This window comes from Amblyraja radiata, chromosome 27 (assembly GCF_010909765.2).
Source record: "Amblyraja radiata isolate CabotCenter1 chromosome 27, sAmbRad1.1.pri, whole genome shotgun sequence".
Lineage (NCBI taxonomy): Eukaryota > Metazoa > Chordata > Chondrichthyes > Rajiformes > Rajidae > Amblyraja > Amblyraja radiata.
The window spans coordinates 2,484,403-2,507,541 of NC_045982.1; the positions used below are offsets into that span (position 1 = coordinate 2,484,403).

Sequence of the window (23,139 nt, forward strand, 5' to 3'; positions counted from 1 at the left end):
AAATGCAGTGAGCAAACGCGATAATCCCCGATATTTTCTATCTTTATATCTGCACGGCAATGTTCGCCAACAACTTCCGCTGTTATTTTCCCTTCAGCTCTCTTCTCTTTACCTTCGTTTTTCTTAATCTTTGGAATTCTAAAGGATAACTGTGTCTCACGGTCACCCCGACTTGCAGTTATTTACAGCGCAAAAACTAACCGTTTTCGCGGTTTCTAGCATCAATAACATGTACTGGAAGTGACGTTTGTACCCCAGTTGGATCTTGCGGCTCCGTGCGTGAAGACCCATGACCCAGTGACCTTTCGTGAAATCACCCTATACTAGTTCTGTTATTTAACCTCCCTATCCACAGGGTCAATTAATCAACTTGAACATCTTTTTGGGGTGGCGGGGTAACTAGAGCGCTCTAGTAACCCATAGGGAGAACATGCAAACTCCACACGGACAGCACCCGAGGTCAGGATTGAACCAAAGTCTCTAGCACTAGTTGTTATTAATTCATTATTAACATGTTCAAGCTTGCTTTGACCCTCTGAACAAACTAAATTTCCACCAAAGATACTGAAAAACTGCTGCTACTAATGCTTCTACCTTTGGTATTTAAGAAGGAACTGCAGATGCTGGAAAATCGAAGGCACTCAAAAATGCTGGAGAAACTTAGCTGGTGCAGCGGCATCTATGGAGCGAAGGAAAGGGTCTGAAGAAGGGTTTCGGCCCGAAACGTTGCCCATCTCCTTCGCTCCATAGATGCTGCTGCACCCGCTGAGTTTCTCCAGCATTTTTGTCTACCTTCTACCTTTGGTATCTTGTTTGTTATTTCCTTCCCCCAATTTGGAGTAAAAGGCAACTGGTTATTCACAGCTCTGGAAACACAACAGATTTGGAATCTCAAACAAATTCATTCCAGATGTATTGTTTAATAGTGAAAGCCATAGATGTCAACAAAAGGAAACCGAAAATAATTCTGAAAATTCAGACATCCAGTTCGTATACATCTTGTATGTGTATGTGGCAAATAAAGTTGACTCTACTTGTGTTCCAAGTCAACTACAAGTTTCAAGGAGTGACCTTTCTCCATCCTGGGAATCAGCGCGTACCTATGGACCCAAAAAATACAGGTAGTGAATAACACACGTTGCCAAGTTGGAAAGGGTGCAGAGAGTGTTTACAAGGATGTTGTCAGGACTCAAGTGTCTTAGCTTTCGAGCGACATTGAGCAGGCTGGGACTATTCCTTGCAGCGCAAGAGGATGAGGGGTGATCTTATAGAGGTGTATAAAATCATGAGGGGAATAGATCATGTGGATGTAGTCTCTTGCCCAGAGTTGGGGAAATCGAGAACCAGAGGGCATAAGTTAACTCTGAAGAGGGAAAGATTGTATAGGAATCTGAGGCGTAACTTTTTCCACACAGAGAGTGGTGGGTGTATGGAACGAGCTGCCGGATGAGGTTGAGGCAGAGACCATTGCAACATTTAAGCAGCAATTAGACTGGTACACAATAGCCAGGGCAGGTTTAGAGGGATATGGGCCAAAAGCCAGCGTGGGACTAGTATAGATGGGGCATGCTGGTTGGTATGGACAAGTTGGGCTGAAGGCCGTTTCTACACCATATGATCCCAAAATACCAGATCACACCACACTGCTGATCTCAGTCCCATATCCGCAGCTATCATCCAGCAGTCCACAGCACATGGTTTTCATCAGTGATCAGCAGTCTTATTCACCTCCCACACATCCAGCCATTTAATTTCACACAAATTGGGCAGCAGCCACAGATCTCATGATATCAACACTTGAATCCTCACCATCAAAGTGTAGCTCCAACTGGTTAGCCCTGGTGCATGGATTGGAGAGTTGTGAGAGCCAAACTGGCTTAGATGGGGCACCTTAGCACCTTAGTCAGCATAGATGAGCTGGGCCAAAGGGCCTGTTCCCATGCTGTAGGACCAGCTTCATTCTCAGCATCAAATACCCTGAAAAAAGATAAATTACTTGTCATCAAACTTGCTTTTGCATCTGACATGGCACCCAGAGCAGACGAAAACCAAACAGCAACCTACAGTGGCAACTCTGCCATATGTTACAAGATCACACATTTATTTTAAAGCATAAAGAGATTTGGAACTATACCCAATGGACAAGACGTTTGATGCATTCAAGGAGCAGAGTTTGACAATATTGACTGCAAATCACACGATAGACTTCAACCCACTCAAGTGTGATGCCTCGTAACAAGGGCAACTGAAACGCAAACCCCTATTACATTGAAAATGCCATGGACTAGAGAGCCTAGCTTTAAAGTTAGACAAGGAGATGTGCAAGAAAAGAGTTTAATACAGACGGCGGTGGGTGGCTGGAACACACTGCCAGGAATTGCTGGTGGAGGCAGATACAATAGTGACATTCAAGAGAGCATCGGGAGCTCCAGGTCCCTGGGGGGAGCCGGCTTTTCAGAGCTCCCGCAATGGCAGCTTCTCCCGCTGGAATCGCGGGGTTGAAAGGACACGGAGCGTGGCCTAACATCGCCCGGTGCGGGTTAGTGGCCACGGGTACTTACCATCGTCACCGGAGGTTCTAACATCGGAGCCCCAGTTCGCCTAGATGCTGCAGTTGGACTGCTGGTTGGTCTGCTTGATCCACGGGGTTTAAAGGACACGGAACTGGGGCCTAACATCACCCGGCATGGCTAAATGGCGACAGGACTTACCATCCTACCAAGTGGGGGGCTTTAACATCGGAGCCCCAGTTCACCTCAACGCTGCAGTTGGACCGCGGGTGAAGAATAAAGGGAAGAGATAAGACCTTGCCTCCCATCACAGTGAGGAGTGAGGAGACTCACTGTGATGGATGTTTATGTAAACTGTGTTAAGCGTGGGTCTTGGGTTTTTTTGTAATGTAAAAAGCTGTAGTAAATGTAATTTCGTTCAAACCTAGGTTTGAATGACAATAAATAGCATTCCATTCCAAGAGGCGATTGTCCGTGTGAAATGTCACCCATTGTGTGCAGTTTTGGTCCCCTAATTTGAGGAAGGACATTCTTGCTATTGAGGGAGTGCAGCGTAGGTTTACAAGGTTAATTCCTGGGATGGCGGGACTGTCATATGCTGAGAGAATGGAGCAGCTGGGCTTGTACACTCTGGAGTTTAGAAGGATGAGAGGATACCTCATTGAAACATATAAGATTGTTAAGGGCTTGGACACGCTAGAGGCAGGAAACATGTTCCCGATGTTGGGGGAGACCAGAACCAGTGGCCACAGTTTAAGAATAAGGAGTAAGCCATTTAGGACGGAGACAAGGAAACACTTTCTCACAGAGAGTGGCGAGTCTGGAATTCTCTGCCTCAGAGGGCGGTGGAGGCAGGTTCTCTGGATGCTTTCAAGAGAGAGCTAGATAGGGCTCTTAAAAATAGTGGAATCAGGGGATACGGAGAGAAGGCAGAAACTGGGTACTGATTGGGGATGATCAGCCATGATCACATTGAATGGTGGTGCAGGCTCGTAGGGCCAAATGGCCTACTCCTGCACCTATTGTCTATTGTCCTTCTGTCCAAAGAAGCAACCTGGATTTACTCCAGCATTTTGTGTCCATCTTTGAAAAATAAAAGTTCAGTATATACAAAAACAGACAAAAAAAATGTCATCTTGACACAGATGACAAAGAATGTAGGAGAGTTGAGTGACAGACATTGGAAATGCAAGACCAAAGCTGGCAAAGTCTCTCCAACTCTATAGCATGTTGTTGGAGAATCCACAACCACCAACTAACGCTGCAGTTCTCGGATAACATGCATGGGGGCACTGCCCAACAAACTCGTGAACTTTTCAATCAACTCACCACACACTATCTTTGGTTTTCAAAAGCTGTAGAACATGCTTGCATCAGGTCAAGAATCTACTGTAAATAGAAGAAAAAATAATCATATTTATCCCCCGTCACTCGATTGTATTTACATATAGCATTATCAGGTGCGACCCGTTTGGATAGCATGTAAAACAAAGCTTTTCACTGTACCCCTGACTATAATAATCCCAATCATTCAATGGACCAAATGGCCTCACCCTGGGTCAAACGCTCTACAATTGAACCCCAACACTGGAATCTTTCTGTGCATTGATGGTACACCACATTTAATTGAATAATAAGGGTGTCAGGGGTTATGGGGAGAAGACGGGAGAATGGGGTCGAGAGAGAAAGATAGATCAGCCATGTTTGAATGGCGGAGTAGACTTGATGGGCTGAATGGTCTAATCCAGCTCCAAAAACGTATGAATCCATTACAACACTTTTGATGGCCGAAACGTTGCCTATTTCCCTCGCTCCATAGATGCTGCTGCACCCGCTGAGTTTCTCCAGCATTTTTGTCTACCTTCAATTTTCCAGCATCTGCAGTTCCTTCTTAAGCACAACACTTTTGATGAATGATTTTTCACTTACCGATTACCATGGTCACTCAGGCCATTTATTGATCATCAGTAGAGAGGAACTAATGTTGCAGGCAGGAGCAAAGACCACATGGAAGTTAGACATCTGCAAAGAAAAGTTAAGACATTGAGAAATGAAAGTCTCACTACTTTAATGGTGTTGAATAACATATAACAATTACAGCACGGAAACAGGCCACCTCGGCCCTACAAGTCCGTGCCGAACAACTTTTTTCCCTTAGTCCCACCTGCCTGCACTCATACCATAACCCTCCATTCCCTTCTCATCCATATGCCTATCCAATTTATTTTTAAATGATACCAACGAACCTGCCTCCACCACTTCCACTGGAAGCTCATTCCACACCGCTACCACTCTCTGAGTAAAGAAGTTCCCCCTCATGTTACCCCTAAACTTCTGGGAATGTTGGGAATAAACGGCAGATTAGACAATAGAGTAGATAGACAATAGCAAAATCGCCCCAGGATGGATTATTAAAGATAAGTCATTAAAGATTAGTGTCTATCTTTAATAGACCAGGTATTATACATTGTCTTCCATAACAATGTTGCGAGTCAGACACGAGTACAAGTCTGAGTAGCGACCGTCTATGGAAGGGAATTTCACTCTGGGCGCCTGTTTTGACCACATGAGCTACTGGTTTCAGCTGAACATGGCTTCGATCAGGGCCAGCTCGCATCTTCTTCTTTCACTCTCTGCAAGGAAGGCATCATCTCTCCAAACTGCTGGAGCAAAGGACACCCCCACCCCCACAGAACCTTCCCCAAAACACTGGGTTAAACACCAAAATAGCACGAAATAGTTGGGGAATACGAAAGATGGGTATCTCGCCGAGACGATTAAGAGAGATTGAAGACGGCGGCGGAGGCGAAAGGCGGCGGATGGAGAGAGATTGTACCTTGAAGTCAAGTCCAGATCCAGCCGCCATTTCAGGCAGGAGAGAGAGAGAGGACAACGCGGCCGCTCCACCGCCTTATATACCGACCCGGACCACGCGGCTGCGCATGCGCTGGATCCCTCGCTATGCCTCCTGGGGGATGTAGTCCACTCCCTCAAACATACATATATTTACGGTTTACTGGGAATTTAAACATTGCATCTCATCCCAAAGTTGTATAAGCGGCGGTGGGGGGTTTATTGTGTGTTTAACGGCGAGGAGACGGGGTTTTTGATGGGGAAGTTGGACTACAGGTCCCAGAGGGCGCTGCGCGGGGAAGGGGGGGTTGCCGTGGCGACGGCGCGGCCTAGCGCTCCAGGCTTCACCATGTTCAGGGCGCTGGCGGCCGGCGGGTGGCTGGCGTGGCCGGGAGACGCCGGCTACTCCGCCCGCCAGGAGGAGGCCGAGCTGCTGCACCCCCCAAGGGAGGATGGCGAGGAGCCGTGGGCGGGAGAGGAGGCGCCACCGCCGGGCCTGGAGCCTGAGGCTGGGCCTGGAGCCGGAGCCGGCCCCGAGCAGGCCAGAGGCGTGGGCAGTGAGTGCGCACCAAACAAACACTCCCACCGGTCTGGTCTGATGAAGGGTTTCGGCCCGAAACGTTGCCTATTTCCTTCGCTCCATAGATGCTGCTGCACCCGCTGAGTTTCTCCAGCACTTTTGTCATCCTCCCCCTTCACCAACCCGGCCCCAACCCCTTAGACCATAAGTGATAGGTGAAGAATTAGGCCATTCGGCCCATCCCTCTCCTCCTGACTCTCAATCTGAACAAAGTGTCTCGATCCAATTCGTCACCCATCCCTTGTCTCCAGAGATGATGCCTCTGGCCAAAGATCCTATAGCGGAGCGCCTATAATGAAAATGCATTTCGTTGTCTCTGTACTGTACACTGACAATGACAATTAAAATTGAATCTGATAAGATCTTTGCCTCTGGCTCTCTCCACAGAAGCATAATCAAGGGCGAGGGGGGGGATCCACAGTCCCAAATCTGAGGAAGGACATTATTGCCATAGAGGGAGTGCAGAGAAGGTTCACCAGACTGATTCCTGGGATGTCAGGACTGTCTTATGAAGAAAGACTGGATAGACTTGGTTTATACTCTCTAGAATTTAGGAGATTGAGAGGGGATCTTATAGAAACTTACAAAATTCTTAAGGGGTTGGACAGGCTAGATGCAGGAAGATTGCTCCCGATGTTGGGGAAGTCCAGGACAAGGGGTCACACAGTTTAAGGATAAGGGGGAAATCTTTTAGGACCGAGATGAGGAAAACATTTTTTTCCACACACAGAGAGTGGTGAATCTGTGGAATTCTCTGCCACAGAAGGTAGTTGAGGCCACAGTTCATTGGCTATATTTAAGAGGGAGTTAGATGCGGCCCTTGTGGCTAAAGGGATCAGGGGGTATGGAGAGAAGGCAGGTACGGGATACTGAGTTGGATGATCAGCCATGATCATATTGAATGGCGAATGGTGCAGGCTCGAAGGGCCGAATGGCCTACTCCTGCACCTATTTTCTATGTTTCTAAGCCTACTCCGCCATTGAATCATGGCTGATCTATTTCCCCCCCCCCCCCCCCGTTCCAGATGACCACCACTCTGCAAAAAAAAATACTTGCCCTACACATTTAAACCTTGTCCCTCTTGCCTTAAAGCTGTGCCCTCTATAGTCCTTGACATTTTCACTCTGGGTAAAAGGTTTTGAGATTTGTGATGTGAAAGGTTTTTGCTTTAGGTCACTTTTCTGTGCAGGTAAACATGAAAAGATTGTTCCTGTCTTGCATTACATGTGCTGATCAAGATAGGGACTCTGTATTTGTCTCAAAAAGATAAGTCCACATCTTTCCAGGTGTCACTGTTTATTTGTTAGCTTTTAGTAGATGTCACCATTACCCATTTATACCTGCAGCTAAACGCTTTGCTAGATAGGGCTCTTAAAGATAGCGGAGTCAGGGGAAATGGGGAGAAGGCAGGAACGGGGTACTGATTGGGGATGATCACATTGAATGGCGGTGCTGGCTCAAAGGGCCGAATGGCTTACTTCTGCACCTATTGTCTAACCCCATTCTCCTGCCTTCTCCCCATAACCCCAGACACCCAAACTAATCAACAATCTGTCAATTTCCGCCTTAAAAATATCCATTGACTTGGCCTCCGCAGCCTTCTGCGGCAATGAGTTCTACAGATTCACCACCCTGTGTATCTACAGAGTGATACAGCATGAAGACAGGCCCTTCAGCCAACTTGCCCACACCAGCCAACATGTCCCATCTACACTAGTGTTTGAGAAGGAACTGCAGATGCTGGAAAATTGAAGGTAGACAAAAGTGCTGGAGAAACTCAGCAGGTGTGGCAGCATCTATGGAGCGAAGGAAATAGGCAACGTTTCTGGCCGAAACCCTTCTTCAGACGGGTCTTCCACATAGCTCTAGTTTCCCCTCTCCCCCTGACTCTCGGTCTGAAGAAAAGTCTCGACCTGAAACATCATCCATTCCTTCTCTACAGAGATGCTGCCGGTCCTGCTGAGTTACTCCAACTTTTTGTGTCTATCATCGTTGTCAACCAGCATCTGCAGTTCCTTCCAGCAGATCAGCAGAAGGGTCTCAATCCAAAATAGTAACCTATCTATGTTCTCCAGGCATGCTGCCTGACCCGCTGAGTTTATTTTAGTTTAGAGAGTGCGGAAACAGACACTTCGGCCCACCGAGTCCACGCCGACCAGCAATTAGCAATCCCTGCACACTAACAGTATCCTACACACTCGGGACGATTTACAATTCTTACGGAAGCCTACAATTAACCTACAAACCAGTACGTCTTTGCAGTATGGGAGGAAAGCGGAGCTGTCGGAGAAAACCTACACGGTCACAGGGAGAACGTACAAACTCCGTATAGACAGCATCCACGGTCAGGATCAAACCCGGGCCCTCGCACTGTAAAGCGGCAACTCTACCGCTGCGCCACTGCGTTGCCCTAGTTACTCCAGCAGTTTGTGTCTTTATTTGATAACGGCCCCGTGGAGCCCTTTGTCATGTTAACATCATTATATATTTACAAGTTAACCATCTACAACTAAAAATGTTAGGTACGACTAGTACACTTAACGTGTATGTATTTTTAATTCCAGGTTACCTGCGGAATGTGGCTACATCTGCTTCAAAGAAAGTATCGGACTCGATGCGAGAGACTGCCCAGACAATAAAGAAAACTGTCGAGGAACATAAAATAGGCAATCTCCTTGACATGGTTCGAGCAACTACAGTATTGCCAGAAAATATCTGTTAGAACAAGGTTATGAGCTTTAAGTTGGATTTTCCACTGAGTGATAAATCTAGTATGTGCTGGTTCCCTCTGTATTTTACCTGGTGAGAAATGTTCACTCGGTAAAATAAGTTTTAGTGTAGTGGTAATGACGTTAATAATATTGGGAATGAATTTCTGTGCACACAGTTGCTTATTTAAAGTAGCACAAACAGGAGTTGGATTAAGCAGTGGGCCGAAATGCTCAGTCGAGAGCTTGTTTTGGAGGCAGAAGAGGCTGCAGAAACTGGAATCGTAAGCAAGGAACAAACTACTGGAGGGTACACAAAATGCTGGAGAAACTCAGCGGGTGCAGCAGCATCTATGGAGCGAAGGAAATAGGCGACGTTTCGGGCCGAAACCCTTCTTCAGACTGATGGGGGGGGGGGGGGGGAGAAGGAAGGAAAAGGGGGAGGAGGAGGAGCCCGAGGGCGGGCGGGTGGGAGGGTGGGAGGAGACAGCTGGAGGGTTAAGGAAGGGGAGGAGACAGCAAGGACTAGCAAAATTGGGAGAATTCAATGTTAATGCCATCCGGAGGGACTCAGTGGGTCAGGCAGCATCTGCAGAGGGAAATGGACAAGCAACCCTTTGGGTCGGGACTCTTCTTCAAGACTTTCTGTTTATCATGCGATAGGAGTAGAATTAGGCCATTCGGCCTATCAAGTCTACTCTGCCATTCAATCATGGCTGATCTGTCTCTCCCTCCTCACCCCATCCTTCTGCTTTCTCCCCATAACCCCTGTCACCCGTACTAATCAAGAATGATGATTATGACAGAAAAAATGACGGAGCATTTGACAAGTTTCCACATGGTCGGCTGTTCTGGAAGGTTAGATCGCATGGGTTCCACATAACAGCTATTTTCGGAACTGGTTACATATTTGTTATTAGGAAAAGATGTTTCGATTTTGTTTAAAGTTCCTCTTTTTTTTTTGTTACTTTCCCCCATACCGCTCTCTTTCCTTGCCCTTATGCCTACAATGATGATTGATGCTCTGCTCTTTATCTCCATGCTCTAATGCCAGTCCGCTCGTGTTTCGAACCAAGTAGAAACATAGAAAATAGGTGCAGGAGTAGGCCATTCGGCCCTTCGAGCCTGCACCGTCATTCGATATGATCATGACTGATCATCCAACTCAGTATCCCATCCCTGCCTTCTCTCCATACCCCCTGATCCCTTTAGCCACAAGGGCCACATCTAACTCCCTCTTAAATATAGCTAATTAACTGGCCTCAACTACCTTCTGTGGCAGAAAATTCCACAGATTCACCACTCTGTGTAAAAAATGATTTCCTCATCTCGGTCCTAAAAGACTTCCCTCTTATCCTTAAACTGTGACCCCTTGTTCTGGACTTCCCCAACATCGGGAATAATCTTCCTGCATCTAGTCTGTCCAACCCCTTAAGAATTTTGTAAGTTTCTATAAGATCCCCCCTCAATCTTCTGAATTCCAGCGTGTACAAGCCGAGTCTATCCAGTCTTTCTTCATATGAAAGTCCTGCCATCCCAGGAATCAGTCTGGTGAACCTTCTCTGTACTCCCTCTATGGCAAGAATGTCTTTCCTCAGATTAGGAGACCAAAACTGTACGCAAGACTCCAGGTGTGGTCTCACCAAGACCCTGTACAACTGCAGTAGAACCTCCCTGCTCTTATACTCAAATCCTTTTGCTATGAAGTACTTATCTATGAATATGTTGGGCTGGATAGCAATTAGGATGGGAATACCTTGCCTGGTGCTCTTCTTTTGCCTTAAAGACCTTGTTCGCTTAGGCTTGATAAATTAACTTGGTGTGAATGAGCCATTAAACCTGAGTCTGCCTTAGTGACTCAGATTTCTTTTATCACTCAGTGCTTCTACCAACTGAGCCATTGGGCTTTAATAGGGTAGGGGTGTGTGCAAATGGAGGGCCGTCCTCTCTGTCAGTGCATCATGAGTTGCAGATCTTTAACGATGATATAACTGCCTGGATTGGCATTACCCTGGCCTCTTTATGTCTGCGCTGGTTCAGCTGGGGAGTTGGGCTTCACAAAAGGGGTGACACTGTGGCGCAGCGGTAGAGTTGCCGTTTCACAGCGCCAGAGTCCCGGGTTCGATCCTAACTGGTGCTGTCTGTGAGGAGTTTGCACGTTCTCCCTGTGACCGCATGGGTTTCCTCCGCGTGCTCCGGTTTCCTCCCATATCCCAAAGACGTGCGGGGTTATAGATGAATTAGTCCTCTGTAATATTCTCCCTAATGTGCAGGGTGTTGATGAGAAAAAATGGGGTTACATAAAACTAATGTGAACGGGTGATCCGTTGGGCCTGTTTCCACGCTGTATCTCTAAAACTAAAGCAAAGTCTGAATTTCAAATGCGGTTGAAGTTGCTAATGAGTTAGACGCTGCCATCTAGATTAGAATATCGGACTCTTGGTCCCTTGGAATGGGAGACTCAGTGGATATCAAAGTTAATAACATGGAGTAATGCTGTGGGGGGCTGGGACCAGAATTGGATGTGACTATTATCAGCAGCACCTAATAGTTGGGAGGGTTTAAAATTAATTGAAGCAGCAAAGAATGTGGGAGAATGTGGGTCACAGGGAGAACATACAAACATTATCAGTCAATGGCATTTATAATTTTCCTCTATCAATCTGAATTAAACTCATAATGCATTTGTTCTGAGTTATTTTAATCAGATTAATACCTCTCATTTATTTGTCATTTGCAGACAATCATTGGAAATTTCAATAAGGAACAAGAAAAATTTATGGACGAACAAAAATCAAAGAAATCAGGTACTTTAACAAAACATTCATGCGAGTGTCTAAATATAATTCTCGCCAATGACTCCCGTCTGATGTTTGCTCTGCCTATTTGTGCTTTCAGAATCAGGAATGGTCCTCATTCCATCTACTTCTCAAGTTTAACTGGAGTAAATTATTTAGAGATTGTTATCATCCATTCCTACCGTTATAAACTTCATTTTCTTTTGAGAGATTTTAGGTGCTTTAATTCCAATCCCACACACAAGCTATGTCAGTCTTCAATAGCAAACTTAGAAAGAACAATTTTATTTTATTAAGACTCTGAATATTTTGCAGAAGATGTAAGGAAACTTAGATTTATGAACTTCTTTCATGTTTCAGAAACAATTAAGTCGGAGAAGTATTTTGCCAATAATGTTGTAAGAACCAGGACAACCAAATTGTGAACTGCTTTTCTTTCAAATCAGTTGAGTGAAAATAGTTATTTTAATGGGGCACAGTGGTGCAGCAGTAGAGTTGCTGCCTTACAATGCCAGAGACCGGGGTTCGATCCTTACTACGGGCGTTGCCTGTACGAAGTTTGTATGTTCTCCCTGTGACCCACATTCTCCCACATTCCAAAGACGTGCAGGTTTATAGGTTAATTGGCTTCTGTAAGTTGTCCTTCGTGTGTAGGATAGGACTAGTGTACAGGTGATTGTTGGTCGATGGGCTGAAGGGCCTGTTTCCACGCTGTGTCTCTAAACTAAACATATCATAGTGTTTTAACTGAACAAAAGGGTCAACCCAATTTTCAAGATGAATTCCCATTGCCTGTGGATCAATGTTATGTACAGATATTTAATAAAAGTGTCCAATGCCATTCTTCAAGTTTTCACTCGTAACACTACATATCAACGTAATGAATGAATGAAAATCAGATTAAAAGGCTGAGAATCAGACTAAAAGACTACACTGTTTATTAAATACTAACATTTATTAACTGATCATTTTATTTCTAGAATCAGCTCTCCCACCCTGGGCAGGATACAATAATGAGGAGTCTGTAAAGCAGCAAGTCCTCTCTTTGTCTGAAGTAAGTTAGTAAATACAATAACTTTCATCTCTTTCACCAGATTTTCTTTTCCCTATCCTCAATTCAAAATTCCTGAGACGATGAACTTATCTGTATGAGAACAGGTTAAGGATACTGGGCCTTTGTTGAGTTGACTAAGAATAAGTTGTGATCTTATTGAAATACACACATTTTTTAATGGTTAAATATAGGGATGATGTTTCCTCTGGACAATGCTAGATTAACTCAGTGGATCAGACAGCATCTCTGGAGAACATACATAGGAGACCTTTCTTCAGACCTGACCCTTGATTAGTACGGGTGTCAGGGGTTATGGAGTGAAGGCAGGAGAATAGGGTTAGGAGGGAGACATAGATCAGCCATGATTGAATGGCGGAGTAGACTTAATGGGCTGAATGGCCTAATTCTATTCCTATCACTTATGACCTGACCCGAAATGTCAGCTATCCATGTTCTCCAGAGATGATGCCTGACCAGCTGAGTTACTCCAGCACTTAGTGTCCTTTTTTGTAAACCAGCTCCTGCAGTTCCTTGTATCTATATTAAAAACCTCGAATTGATGAGTTATATTTTGATGAAAGGTTGAACAATTTAGTCTTGTATCTGATGAAATATAGAAGAGTGAACATAACTGAAGCATGAGGATAAAATGAGGATGGCTATGGGAGAGTAAAACTAAAAAGAAAATCACCTGTTTTGGGCATTCGAGATAACATATGTTTTCTGAGCAGTGAGACTCTTGCCAGCTAATCTTCAAAGAACGGTGGAAGCAAATTATTTCAATGTAGAGGCAGACAGATTTTTGATAAGCTAGGGTTGAAGGTTTAACATACCTAGACAGGGAAATGAAATCAAGATTACAATCAGATCAATCAAGATTATTTTTTTTAAAAGACGCAAAGTGCTGGAGTAACTGAGCAGGTCAGGGAACATCTTCCAGAGATGCACTGTTACTTTAATATTTTGCGTCTCTTTTTGTAAACCTAATCTACTGATCCTTGTGTCTAAGATATTATTAAATGTTAGAGCACGCGTTAGAAACTGAGTGCATTATTTCTGGTGTTAATTATTGTGTTCCAATGACTCGCAGAGTATTTCCAACATCAGCAGTATTTTGCTTTGGGTTTCATTAAACAAAGTCCATTGAGAGGCTGTTGAGGAATAAGATATGAAGAGCAAATAGCTTATTTATTGTGTACATATATGGTCTATGGTATATAGACACACTGAACTTTTATCTGCTGTTCTGTATTATGTTTACATATCCTGTTGTGCTGCAGCAAGCAAGAATTTCATTGTCCTATCTGGGACACATGACAATAAAACGAACTCTCTTGACTCTTGAAGTCTTTCCTTCACCTTCCACTATGCGGTGTGTATGGATAGACAGTAGATGTGAATGGGTAAGGAAAGGGCAGTCATTTATTTGGAGACACAAGGAACTGCAGGTGATGGTTTGCAAAAGAAGACACAAAGTGCTGGAGTAGCTCAGCTTGCCAGGCAACATCTTTGGAGAAATGGATAGGTGATGTTTTAGTCGGGGACCCTTCTTAAATCTGAAGAAAGCTCCCAACCTGAAACATTGCCTATTCATATTTTCCAGTGGTTTATTTGGTACTTTAAAAGCAATTTTCTGGTAGCACCTACATAGGTGTGGAGTGACGGAGAGGTAGAGATGCTGCTTTACACTACTGGAGATCATGGTTTGACTACAGGTGCTCTCTGTACAAAGTTTGCACTTTCTCCCTGTGAATGCGTGGGGTTTCTCCATATTCTCCGGTTTCCTCCCACATCCCAAAGACGTGCCGGTTTGTCGGGTTAATTGGCTTAAGTAAATTGGCCTTAGTCTGTAAGGAGTGGAGGAGAAAGTGGGATAACATAGAACTAGTGTACGGGTGAGGCGTGGACTCAGTGGGCCGAAGGGCCTGTTTCCATGCTATGTCTCTGAACTAAAAAAGAAGTAATTTTTGCTGAGGCGATGTGGAGGTAGATTGTGTACGTAACCACGATTGTTCTGGGCTCATTGGAAGCTAAGCACGCCGTTTGCTTTTGCAGGATCGTCGGAACTTTCTGCGAGATCCTCCTGCTGGTGTACGATTTAGCTTTGATTTCAACACCGTGGCACCCGTTGCTGTTGTGATGCTTCGTGAAGACAAGCTGCTGAGCAAAATGCGTTTTGAGCTTGTTCCAAAACTGTAAGTGGACAGAAATCCTTGCGTCTTCCTCCTCTAAGACCACCGCTCCCAACAGGTCATGTACTATAAATTAACCCGATAAATCTTTCTGCTTGGTTTAGCCACCACATTTCAAAGTGTAGCATAAATTTCCCAAAATGTATTACGTTTCGCACAAAGTGCTGGAATAACTCAGCAAGTCAGACAGCATATCTGGAGCACATGGATAGGGGATGTTTCTGGTCGAAACCCTTGATCGGCAGGGGTGAGCTGTATGGTGACCCCAAATTTCACTGTACCAATTGGTGCATGTGACAATAAATGTCTCTTGAATCTTGAATAATTGGAAGTATGTTTCCAACTAACTGCATTTCTTTCTTTGCAGCGTAAAGGAAGAACAGTTCTGGAAGAACTATTTTTACCGAATATCTCTTATTAAACAGTCTGTACAACTCTTGTCTCAAGCTGCCGGACAGCCTGAAAACTCCAGAGATGAACCGGATGCTTCAGAAAACAGCCTCCCTGCCACAGGTGCCCCGCGCTTGAATCACGTCACAAAATGGATGCTGTTTGGTTCTAGATTTCAATATTGCTGGCGCTTTGACAACGAATCATCTCTGCCCACAAAGCAAACAACGCTGAGCCCCTGGTGCCATAGAGCCATACAGCGTGGAAACAGGCCCTTGGCCGCAACTTGCCCACGCCGACCAATATGTTCCATCTACATTATATTTAAGAAGGAACTGCAGGTGCTGGAACACCGAAGGTACACAAAAAAGCTGGAGAAACTCAGCGGGTGCAGCAGCATCTATGGAGCGAAGGAAATAGGCAACGTTTCGGGCCGAAACCCTTCAGGAAGGAAATAGGCAACGTTTCGGGCCGAAACCCTTCAGGAAGGAAATAGGTAACGTTTCGGCCGAAACGTTGCCTATTTCCTTCGCTCCATAGATGCTTTTTTGTGTACCTTCGATGTTCCATCTACACATGTCCTTCCATTTCCCATTACAGAAACATAGAGCAACAGAGGCAGAAAGAGGACATTCAAGCCTCTATCGAAACACAATGTTCCCAACCTCTTAGAGTCATACAGTGTTGAAACTGGCCCACACCAACCAACAAAACACATCTATGCTAGTCCCACCTGCCCCTGCTTGGCCCATATCCATCTAAACCTGCCCTATCCACAAACCTATCCAAATGTCTCTTCAACTATCTCCTCCGGCAGCTCGTTCCATACACCCACCACCCTTTGTGTAAACTAGTTACCCTTCAGGTTCCTATTAAATGTTTTTCCTTCTCCCCCCCCCCCCAATTAAGTGCTGGAGTAACTCAGTAGATCAGGCAGCATCTCCGGAGAACATGGATAGGTGGCATTTCGGGTCAGGACCTTGCTTCAGACTGAGTGGTGCTGCCTGACCCGCTGAGTTACTTCTGCTTTCTGCGTCCTTTTTTAAAATAAGATCTTGGTTGACTGTAATCACAATTTCATGTCTCTGCCTGTCTATGTTAAGCCTTTAACCCTGACTTATCAAAAATCTGTCTGTGCCTCTACCTTCAAAACGCTAAGATAATTTGCTTCCACTGTTTGAAGATTAGCTCACAAGAGTCTCGCCGCTCAGAGAATGTATGTTGTATCATCTGTTTAGTTTAGTGATAGAGCGCCGTAACAGGCCCTTCAGCCCATCGGGTCCGTGCCGACCAGAGATCCCCGCACATTAACGCTATCCTATACGCACTCGGACAATTTTTCAATTTTACCCAGGCAATCAGCCTACAAACCTGTATACAAACTCTGTACAGCCAGCCCACTTGGTCAGGATCAAGCCCAGTTCTCTGGCGATATACTAGGCAGCAACTACCGCTGCGCCACTGTGCAGCCCCACGTGACTTTTTGAGTGTTAGATTCTGCCGCAACCACCTTCAAGATCTTGTGTGTTAAGTTAAATCTTATGCACTTCAGCAGAGACCAGCCTAAATTGTTCAACAGTTGATTAACCATATAACCATATAACAATTACAGCACGGAAACAGGCCATCTCGGCCCTACAAGTCCGTGCCGAACAATTATTTTCCCTTAGTCCCACCTGCCTGCACTCATACCATAACCCTCCATTCCTTTCTCATTCATATGCCTATCCAATTTATTTTTAAATGATACCAACGAACCTACCTCCACCACTTCCACTGGAAGCTCATTCCACACCGCTACCACTCTCTGAGTAAAGAAGTTCCCCCTCATGTTACCCCTAAACTTCTGTCCCTTAATTCTGAAGTCATGTCCTCTTGTTTGAATCTTCCCTATTCTCAAGGGAAAAGCTTGTCCACATCAACTCTGTCTATCCCTCTCATCATTTTAAAGACCTCTATCAAGTCCCCCCTTAACCTTCTGCGCTCCAGAGAATAAAGACCTAACTTATTCAACCTTTCTCTGTAACTTAGTTGTTGAAACCCAGGCAACATTCTAGTAAATCTCCTCTGTACTCTCTCTATTTTGTTGACATCCTTCCTATAATTGGGCAACCAAAATTGTACACCATACTCCAGATTTGGTCTCACCAATGGCTTGTACAATTTTAACATTACATCCCAGCTTCTATACTCAATGCTCTGATTTATAAAGGCTAGCATACCAAAAGCTTTCTTTACCACCCTATCTATATGAGATTCCACCTTCAAGGAACTATGCACGGTTATTCCCAGATCCCTCTGTTCAACTGCATTCTTCAATTCCCTACCATTTACCATGTACGTCCTATTTTGATTTGTCCTGCCAAGGTGTAGCACCTCACATTTATCAGCATTAAACTCCATCTGCCATCTTTCAGCCCATTCTTCCAAATGGCCTAAATCACTCTGTAGACTTTGGAAATCCTCTTCATTATCCACAACACCCCCTATCTTGGTATCATCTGCATACTTACTAATCCAATTTACCACACCTTCATCCAGATCAGTGATGTACATGACAAACAACAAAGGACCCAACACAGATCCCTGAGGCACCCCACTAGTCACCTGCCTCCAACCCGACAAACAGCCATCCACCATTACCCTCTGGCGTCTCCCATTCAGCCACTGTTGAATCCATCTTGCTACTCCTGCATTTATACCCAACAGTTGAACCTTCTTAACCAACCTTCCATGAGGAACCTTGTCAAAGGCCTTACTAAAGTCCATACTAAAGTCCATATAGACAACATCCACTGCTTTACCCTCGTCAATTTCCCTAGTAACCTCTTCAAAAAATTCAAGAAGATTAGTCAAACATGACCTTCCAGGCACAAATCCATGTTGACTGTTCCTAATCAGACCCTGTTTATCCAGATGCTTATATATATTATCTCTAAGTATCTTTTCCATTAATTTGCCCACCACTGAAGTCAAACTAACAGGTCTATAATTGCTAGGTTTACTCTTAGAACCCTTTTTAAACAATGGAACAACATGCGCAGTACGCCAATCCTCGGGGACTATTCCCGTTTCTAATGACATTTGAAATATTTCTGTCATAGCCCCGGCTATTTCTACACTAACTTCCCTCAATGTCCTAGGGAATATCCTGTCAGGACCTGGAGACTTATCCACTTTTATATTTCTCAAAAGTGTCAGTACTTCCTCTTCTTTGAATCTCATAGTTTCCATAGCTACTCTGCTTGTTTCCCTTACCTCACATAATTCAATATCCTTCTCCTTGGTGAATACCGAAGAAAAGAAATTGTTCAATATCTCCCCCATCTCTTTTGGCTCTGCAGCTAGCTGTCCACTCTGTCTCTCCAATGGACCAATTTTATCCCTCGTTATCCTTTTGCTATTAATATAGCTGTAGAAACCCTTTGGATTTACTTTCACCTTACTTGCCAAAGCAACCTCATATCTTCTTTTAGCTTTTCTAATTTCTTTCTTAAGATTCTTTTTACATTCCTTATACTCCTCAAGCGCCTCATTTACTCCATGCTGCCTATAATTATTGTAGATCTCCCTCTTTTTCCGAACAAGATGTCCAATTTCCCTTGAAAACCAGGGCTCTTTCCAATTTTTACTGTTTCCTTTCAACCGAACAGGAACATAAAGATTCTGTACTCTTAAAATTTCCCCTTTAAATGTCCTCCATTTCTCTTCTACATCCTTCCCATAAAACAAAATGTCCCAGTTCACTCCTTTTAAATCATTTCGCATCTCATCAAAGTTATCCTTTCTCCAATCAAAAATCTCAACCCTAGGTCCAGTTCTGACCCTCTCCATAATTATATTGAAACTAATTCCCGAAGTGCTACGCTTTTATCATAGAATGAACCACTGATGTTGTTTTACAAACAAATACACTAAATGCGGTTGTGCAGCATCTCTGGGGAACATGGATAGGTGAGGTTTTGGGTTGGGTCGGGTTTGAAGAGGGTTCACCTATCCATGTTCTACAGAGATGCTGCCTGACCCGCTGAGTTACTCCAGCACTTTGTGTCTTGTTTTGTAAACCAGCATCTGCAGTTCCTTTGTATCCCCAACACTGCTCTTGAATTGGAGGTAAATTATCAAATTCAAACTTTTACAGTGCTTCAGTCAGTTTTACATATGTCCTTTCTTTGTGTTAGATTCAGTACTTTCATCGCCATCCACGGTGCCAGTGAGAAAGCAAAATGAATCTGCTGGGGTAAGTTTTTTTTAATATCAAACTCGTATATTTTAGAATATTTTGAAAATTAAGTTTGATCATTACACTTACCAAACTACTAAGAATCACTAGGTTACCAAGCAAATGCAGCATTTGTTGAATACCACTTTTTAAGTTTGATTCTAACTTTGATCTGAGGTGAAAACCTAATTCCCAGCTGTAATGAAGGTCTTACAGTTTAGAGTTGTGGAGATCCGAGGTAACGTGATGATTGAGTACCTCCTTTTCTTATCTCCAGTTCCCTCTCCTCTACTTCCAGTGTGAAGAAGGGTCCCGACTCGAAACGTCACCCACCGGTTTTCTCCAGAGATGCTGCCTGACCCACTGAGTTACTCCAGCAGTCTGCGTCTGTCTTCAAAGTGAAGATTGAACCCAGCTCCTAAAAGGCCTGTCCCACTTTCACGACCTAATTCACGACCTTTTTTACTCGTGGTACATTTTTTCATCATGCTAGAAAAACGCCCCGACCTACTTGATGCCACGAGTACCTACGACTAGCATCACTGCCTGCTACGACCTACCTACAACCTGGTGACGACCATGCTGCGAGTACGAGTCAAGGGCAAACTCGGCATAGGTCGTGAAAGTGGGACAGGCCCTTAATGAGTCCAAGAAAAATGTTTGAGCAGCCCTGGCTTACTTCTAAACAAAATTAAACAGGTGGCGCAACGGTAGAGTTGCTGCCTTGTATAGAAAGACACCTGGGATTGATCCTGACTACAGGTGCTGTCTGTACGGAGTTTGTACGTTCTCCCTGTGACCGTGTGGGTTTTCTCTGGGTGCTCCGGATTCCTCCCACACTCCAAAGATGTGCAGCTTTGTAGGTTGATTGGCTTCGGTAAGGATTTCAAATTGTCCCTTGTGTGACCCTACCTAGGTCGACACAGACTCGCTGGGCCGAAGGGCCTGTTTCCGCGCTGTATCTCTAAACGAAACTAAACAAATCACCTTTTTGCGTGTGCTGATTCCTCAATGCAAATAAATGTTACAGGCTCCCTCTGGACAGGAGGTTTCCATAAGTCCAACTGCTAATGAGTTTGTGAGTGATGCATTTGACACATCGTTCCTAAACCAGGAAGACATCTTGAGGGGCATGGAGCAACTGGGCATGAGCAGCGACCAACCAGCTCCTGGTGACGAAGGTAGGTTTCGTTTAGTTGCTTGTTACATGGTTCTGGAGTTTAATTGCATTTTAAAGTAGACAGTTTGAAAAAGAAAAATTGCAATTCGTATGAGGACTCTGGAATCAATTTATCTATAGCTATTTGCCGAATCACTTTATTGCCCACCCCCTCCCCTGAAATCAGTCTGACGAAGGGTCTCGGCCCAAAACGTCGCCCATTCCTCCTCTCCAGAGATGCTGCCTCACCCACTGAGTTACTCCAGCATTATGTGTCTACCTTCACTTTAGTTTTAAAATGCATATCATCTATTTGCTCAGTTATCCCTTTAATTCAGACTGCCAATGAAATCTAAACACTAGCAGGCAATTATTCAAATGCAATGATTGCTTAAATATTGCATTCCATTTCATTACCTCACCAATCACACCCAAATCTTATTTGGGCACTGCCCTCTTTATTAAATACACCATTTCTCCCAGCTAAGTACAGATTTCCATTTGAGATGTTCAACAACTTTTCTTCTGTCCACCCTCCCCAGGAGACTATTCTAAATAAATAAAATCGAGGCATTGAATATCTTCAGTTAACCTCGACTTGTTTTAACATGATAAGCAATGCTAAACCATATGCTTGAGTGAAGCATTAAGAGTCACTCGTTAATCAAAGCTGTAAGTAAATGGAGAAATGGAGAAGCAGCTGCCCCAGCTCCAGGCCGCCGCCCCAGCGCCGGGTCCCGCAGTCTCCGCTCCGGGCCGCCGCCCCAGCTCCAGGCCGCCGCCCCAGCTCCGGGTCCCGCAGTCTCCGCTCCGAGCTGCTGCCCCAGCTCCAGGCCGCCGCCGAAAGCCAGAAAGCCGCACCAGCAAGTCGGGCCACCGTTGCCTTAGCCCCGAAGACGGTCAGCCTCGCGTTGGTGAGTCCTGGCTGGCTCTGCCTCCAGAGCCTCGGGGTCGGTCGCAGGTTGGAGGCCGCCAGCTCTGCCACTAGGCCTCAGCGCAGACGGATGCAGAGAAGGGGGATACGACACGAAAAAGTCGCATTCCCCCGAAGGAAGAGACAGAAAACATGTTTCACCCCCACCCCCCCTCTAACACAACCCAACAAACTAAAACTTAACCAAAACAAGATTAAAAAAACAACAGAAAAAAGTAAAAACAGACGGACTGCAGGCGAGCCGCAGCTCTTAACAGCGCCGCCACTTCCACTTCCACTTCCTGACCAGAAACTTCACTTATCCATGTTCCGCAGAGATGCTGCCTGACCCGCTGACTGGATAGCACGCAACAAAAAGCGTTTCATTGTACCCCGGCACGCGTGACAGTAAACTAAAAAAGACACACAAAGTGCTGGAGTAATTCAGCGGGTCAGGAAGCATAGAAACATAGAAAATAGGTGCAGGAGGAGGCCATTTGGCCCTTTGAGCCAGCACCACCATTCATTGTGATCATGGCTGATCGTCCCCAATCAATAACCCGTGCCTGCCTTAGCATCTCTGGAGAGAAGGGATAGGTGACATTTCGGGTCGAGACCCTTCTTCAGACATACTGTTCCGACAATTGCTAATTCTGCAGGCAATGTTTGTTCAACATTATCTGATCCTGGTGTGGTTATTGTGTGCAAATCAGTTGTTGTGCTTCCTACATTCCAATCGTAGCTAGACTTTGTTAACTCTATAAAAGACACAACTCAGCCAGTCAGGCAACCTTTCTTGAGAACATGGATGGGTGACAATTGTTCCATTCCTGATACAGAAAACAATGAAACTCTCTTGATGTGTGGGAAGGAACTGCAGATGCTGGTTTACACCATAGATGGACACAAAATGCTGGAGTAACTCAGCAGGACAGGTAGCATCTGCAGAAAGGGAATGGGTGACGTTTCTGGTCGAGACCCTTCCTCAGACCCTCCGTCCTCTCCATAGTCCTGGCAAGTTGAGTCAGGGGAGACGGCTCTGACTTGTTCTGCACCTTTTCATACCTCTAGTTTCCCTCTCCCCTGACTCCGTCTGAGGAAGGAGGCAGACCTGAAACGTCACCTATTCCTGTTCTCCAGAGATGCTGCCTGACCCGCTGAGTTACTCCATCATTATGTGTTCATCTTCAGCATAAACTGCCATCTGCAGTTCCTCCAAACACATTTAATCGTTATTTGTAAACATTTCATAGACGGTTCACATTTCTCTTCCTAGCGGACGACATCCCCGAGTGGGAGAAGGAGCTGCAGCGTGAACTGCAGGAGTTCGAAATTGTTGAAGGGAAAGCAAAAGTGAGCGACGCCTGGGAGAAAGAAATCGAGGCGTTGCTTCAGGAAGAGGATTAAAGAGCAAATTTGTTCTCATAACCTGTGTGTAGGAAGGAACCGCAGGTGCTGCTTTAAACCCAAGATAGACACAAAATGCTGGAGTAACTCAGCGGGACAGGCAGCATCTCTGGAGAGAAGGAATGGGTGACGTTTCGGGTGACCCGAAACGTCACCCATTCCTTCTCTCCAGAGATGCTGCCTGTCCCGCAGAGTTACCCCAGCTTTTTGAGTATCTTCTTGTACTCACAACCCCATGGCCCTCACCTACCCGAGCCTCATGCCTTTGCCAAGCAGTCAGTTTTCTTTTGTTTGTATTTTTAAACATATCTCTGCATCACCTGTTTTATTATTGTTCTCAATGCTACATTTA

At 45.0% G+C, this 23,139-nt stretch overlaps 1 protein-coding gene, 1 long non-coding RNA gene and 3 other non-coding genes across 5 annotated transcripts; 1 reads left to right on the forward strand and 4 right to left on the reverse strand.

The window, feature by feature from the left end:
- Window positions 1-579: 579 nt before the first annotated feature.
- Window positions 580-5,405, reverse strand: LOC116988299. The gene is made up of 6 exons (XR_004415908.1): window positions 5,347-5,405; window positions 4,440-4,532; window positions 3,840-3,899; window positions 1,810-1,977; window positions 800-1,100; window positions 580-594 (listed from the first exon to the last, which is right to left on the reverse strand). It is a non-coding gene; the product is annotated as an uncharacterized LOC116988299 (long non-coding RNA).
- Window positions 1,645-1,716, reverse strand: LOC116988683. The gene has a single exon (XR_004416034.1). It is a non-coding gene; the product is annotated as a small nucleolar RNA SNORD99 (small nucleolar RNA).
- On the reverse strand, window positions 3,664-3,795 carry LOC116988680. The gene has a single exon (XR_004416031.1). It is a non-coding gene; the product is annotated as a small nucleolar RNA SNORA44 (small nucleolar RNA).
- Window positions 4,976-5,121, reverse strand: LOC116988679. The gene has a single exon (XR_004416030.1). It is a non-coding gene; the product is annotated as a small nucleolar RNA SNORA16B/SNORA16A family (small nucleolar RNA).
- A 271-nt stretch (window positions 5,406-5,676) lies between the features above and the next one.
- Window positions 5,677-22,894, forward strand: LOC116988298 (synapse-associated protein 1-like). Its single transcript, XM_033044878.1, has 9 exons — window positions 5,677-5,920; window positions 8,509-8,627; window positions 11,393-11,459; window positions 12,431-12,504; window positions 14,560-14,699; window positions 15,064-15,209; window positions 19,268-19,326; window positions 20,339-20,489; window positions 22,657-22,894. Exons 1-9 carry the CDS (start codon window positions 5,713-5,715, stop codon window positions 22,785-22,787), a joined length of 1,095 nt encoding a protein of 364 aa, XP_032900769.1. The 5' UTR covers window positions 5,677-5,712; the 3' UTR covers window positions 22,788-22,894.
- The last annotated feature ends 245 nt before the right edge of the window (window positions 22,895-23,139 follow it).

Coding starts and splice junctions, on each gene's coding strand:
- LOC116988298 (XM_033044878.1), top strand. CDS start 5,713: ATGTTCAGGGCGCTGGCGGCCGGCGGGTGGCTGGCGTGGCCGGGAGAC. Junction 5,921..8,508: donor GCAGGCCAGAGGCGTGGGCA/GTGAGTGCGCAC, acceptor TTTTAATTCCAG/GTTACCTGCGGAATGTGGCT. Junction 15,210..19,267: donor AAACAGCCTCCCTGCCACAG/GTGCCCCGCGCT, acceptor TCTTTGTGTTAG/ATTCAGTACTTTCATCGCCA.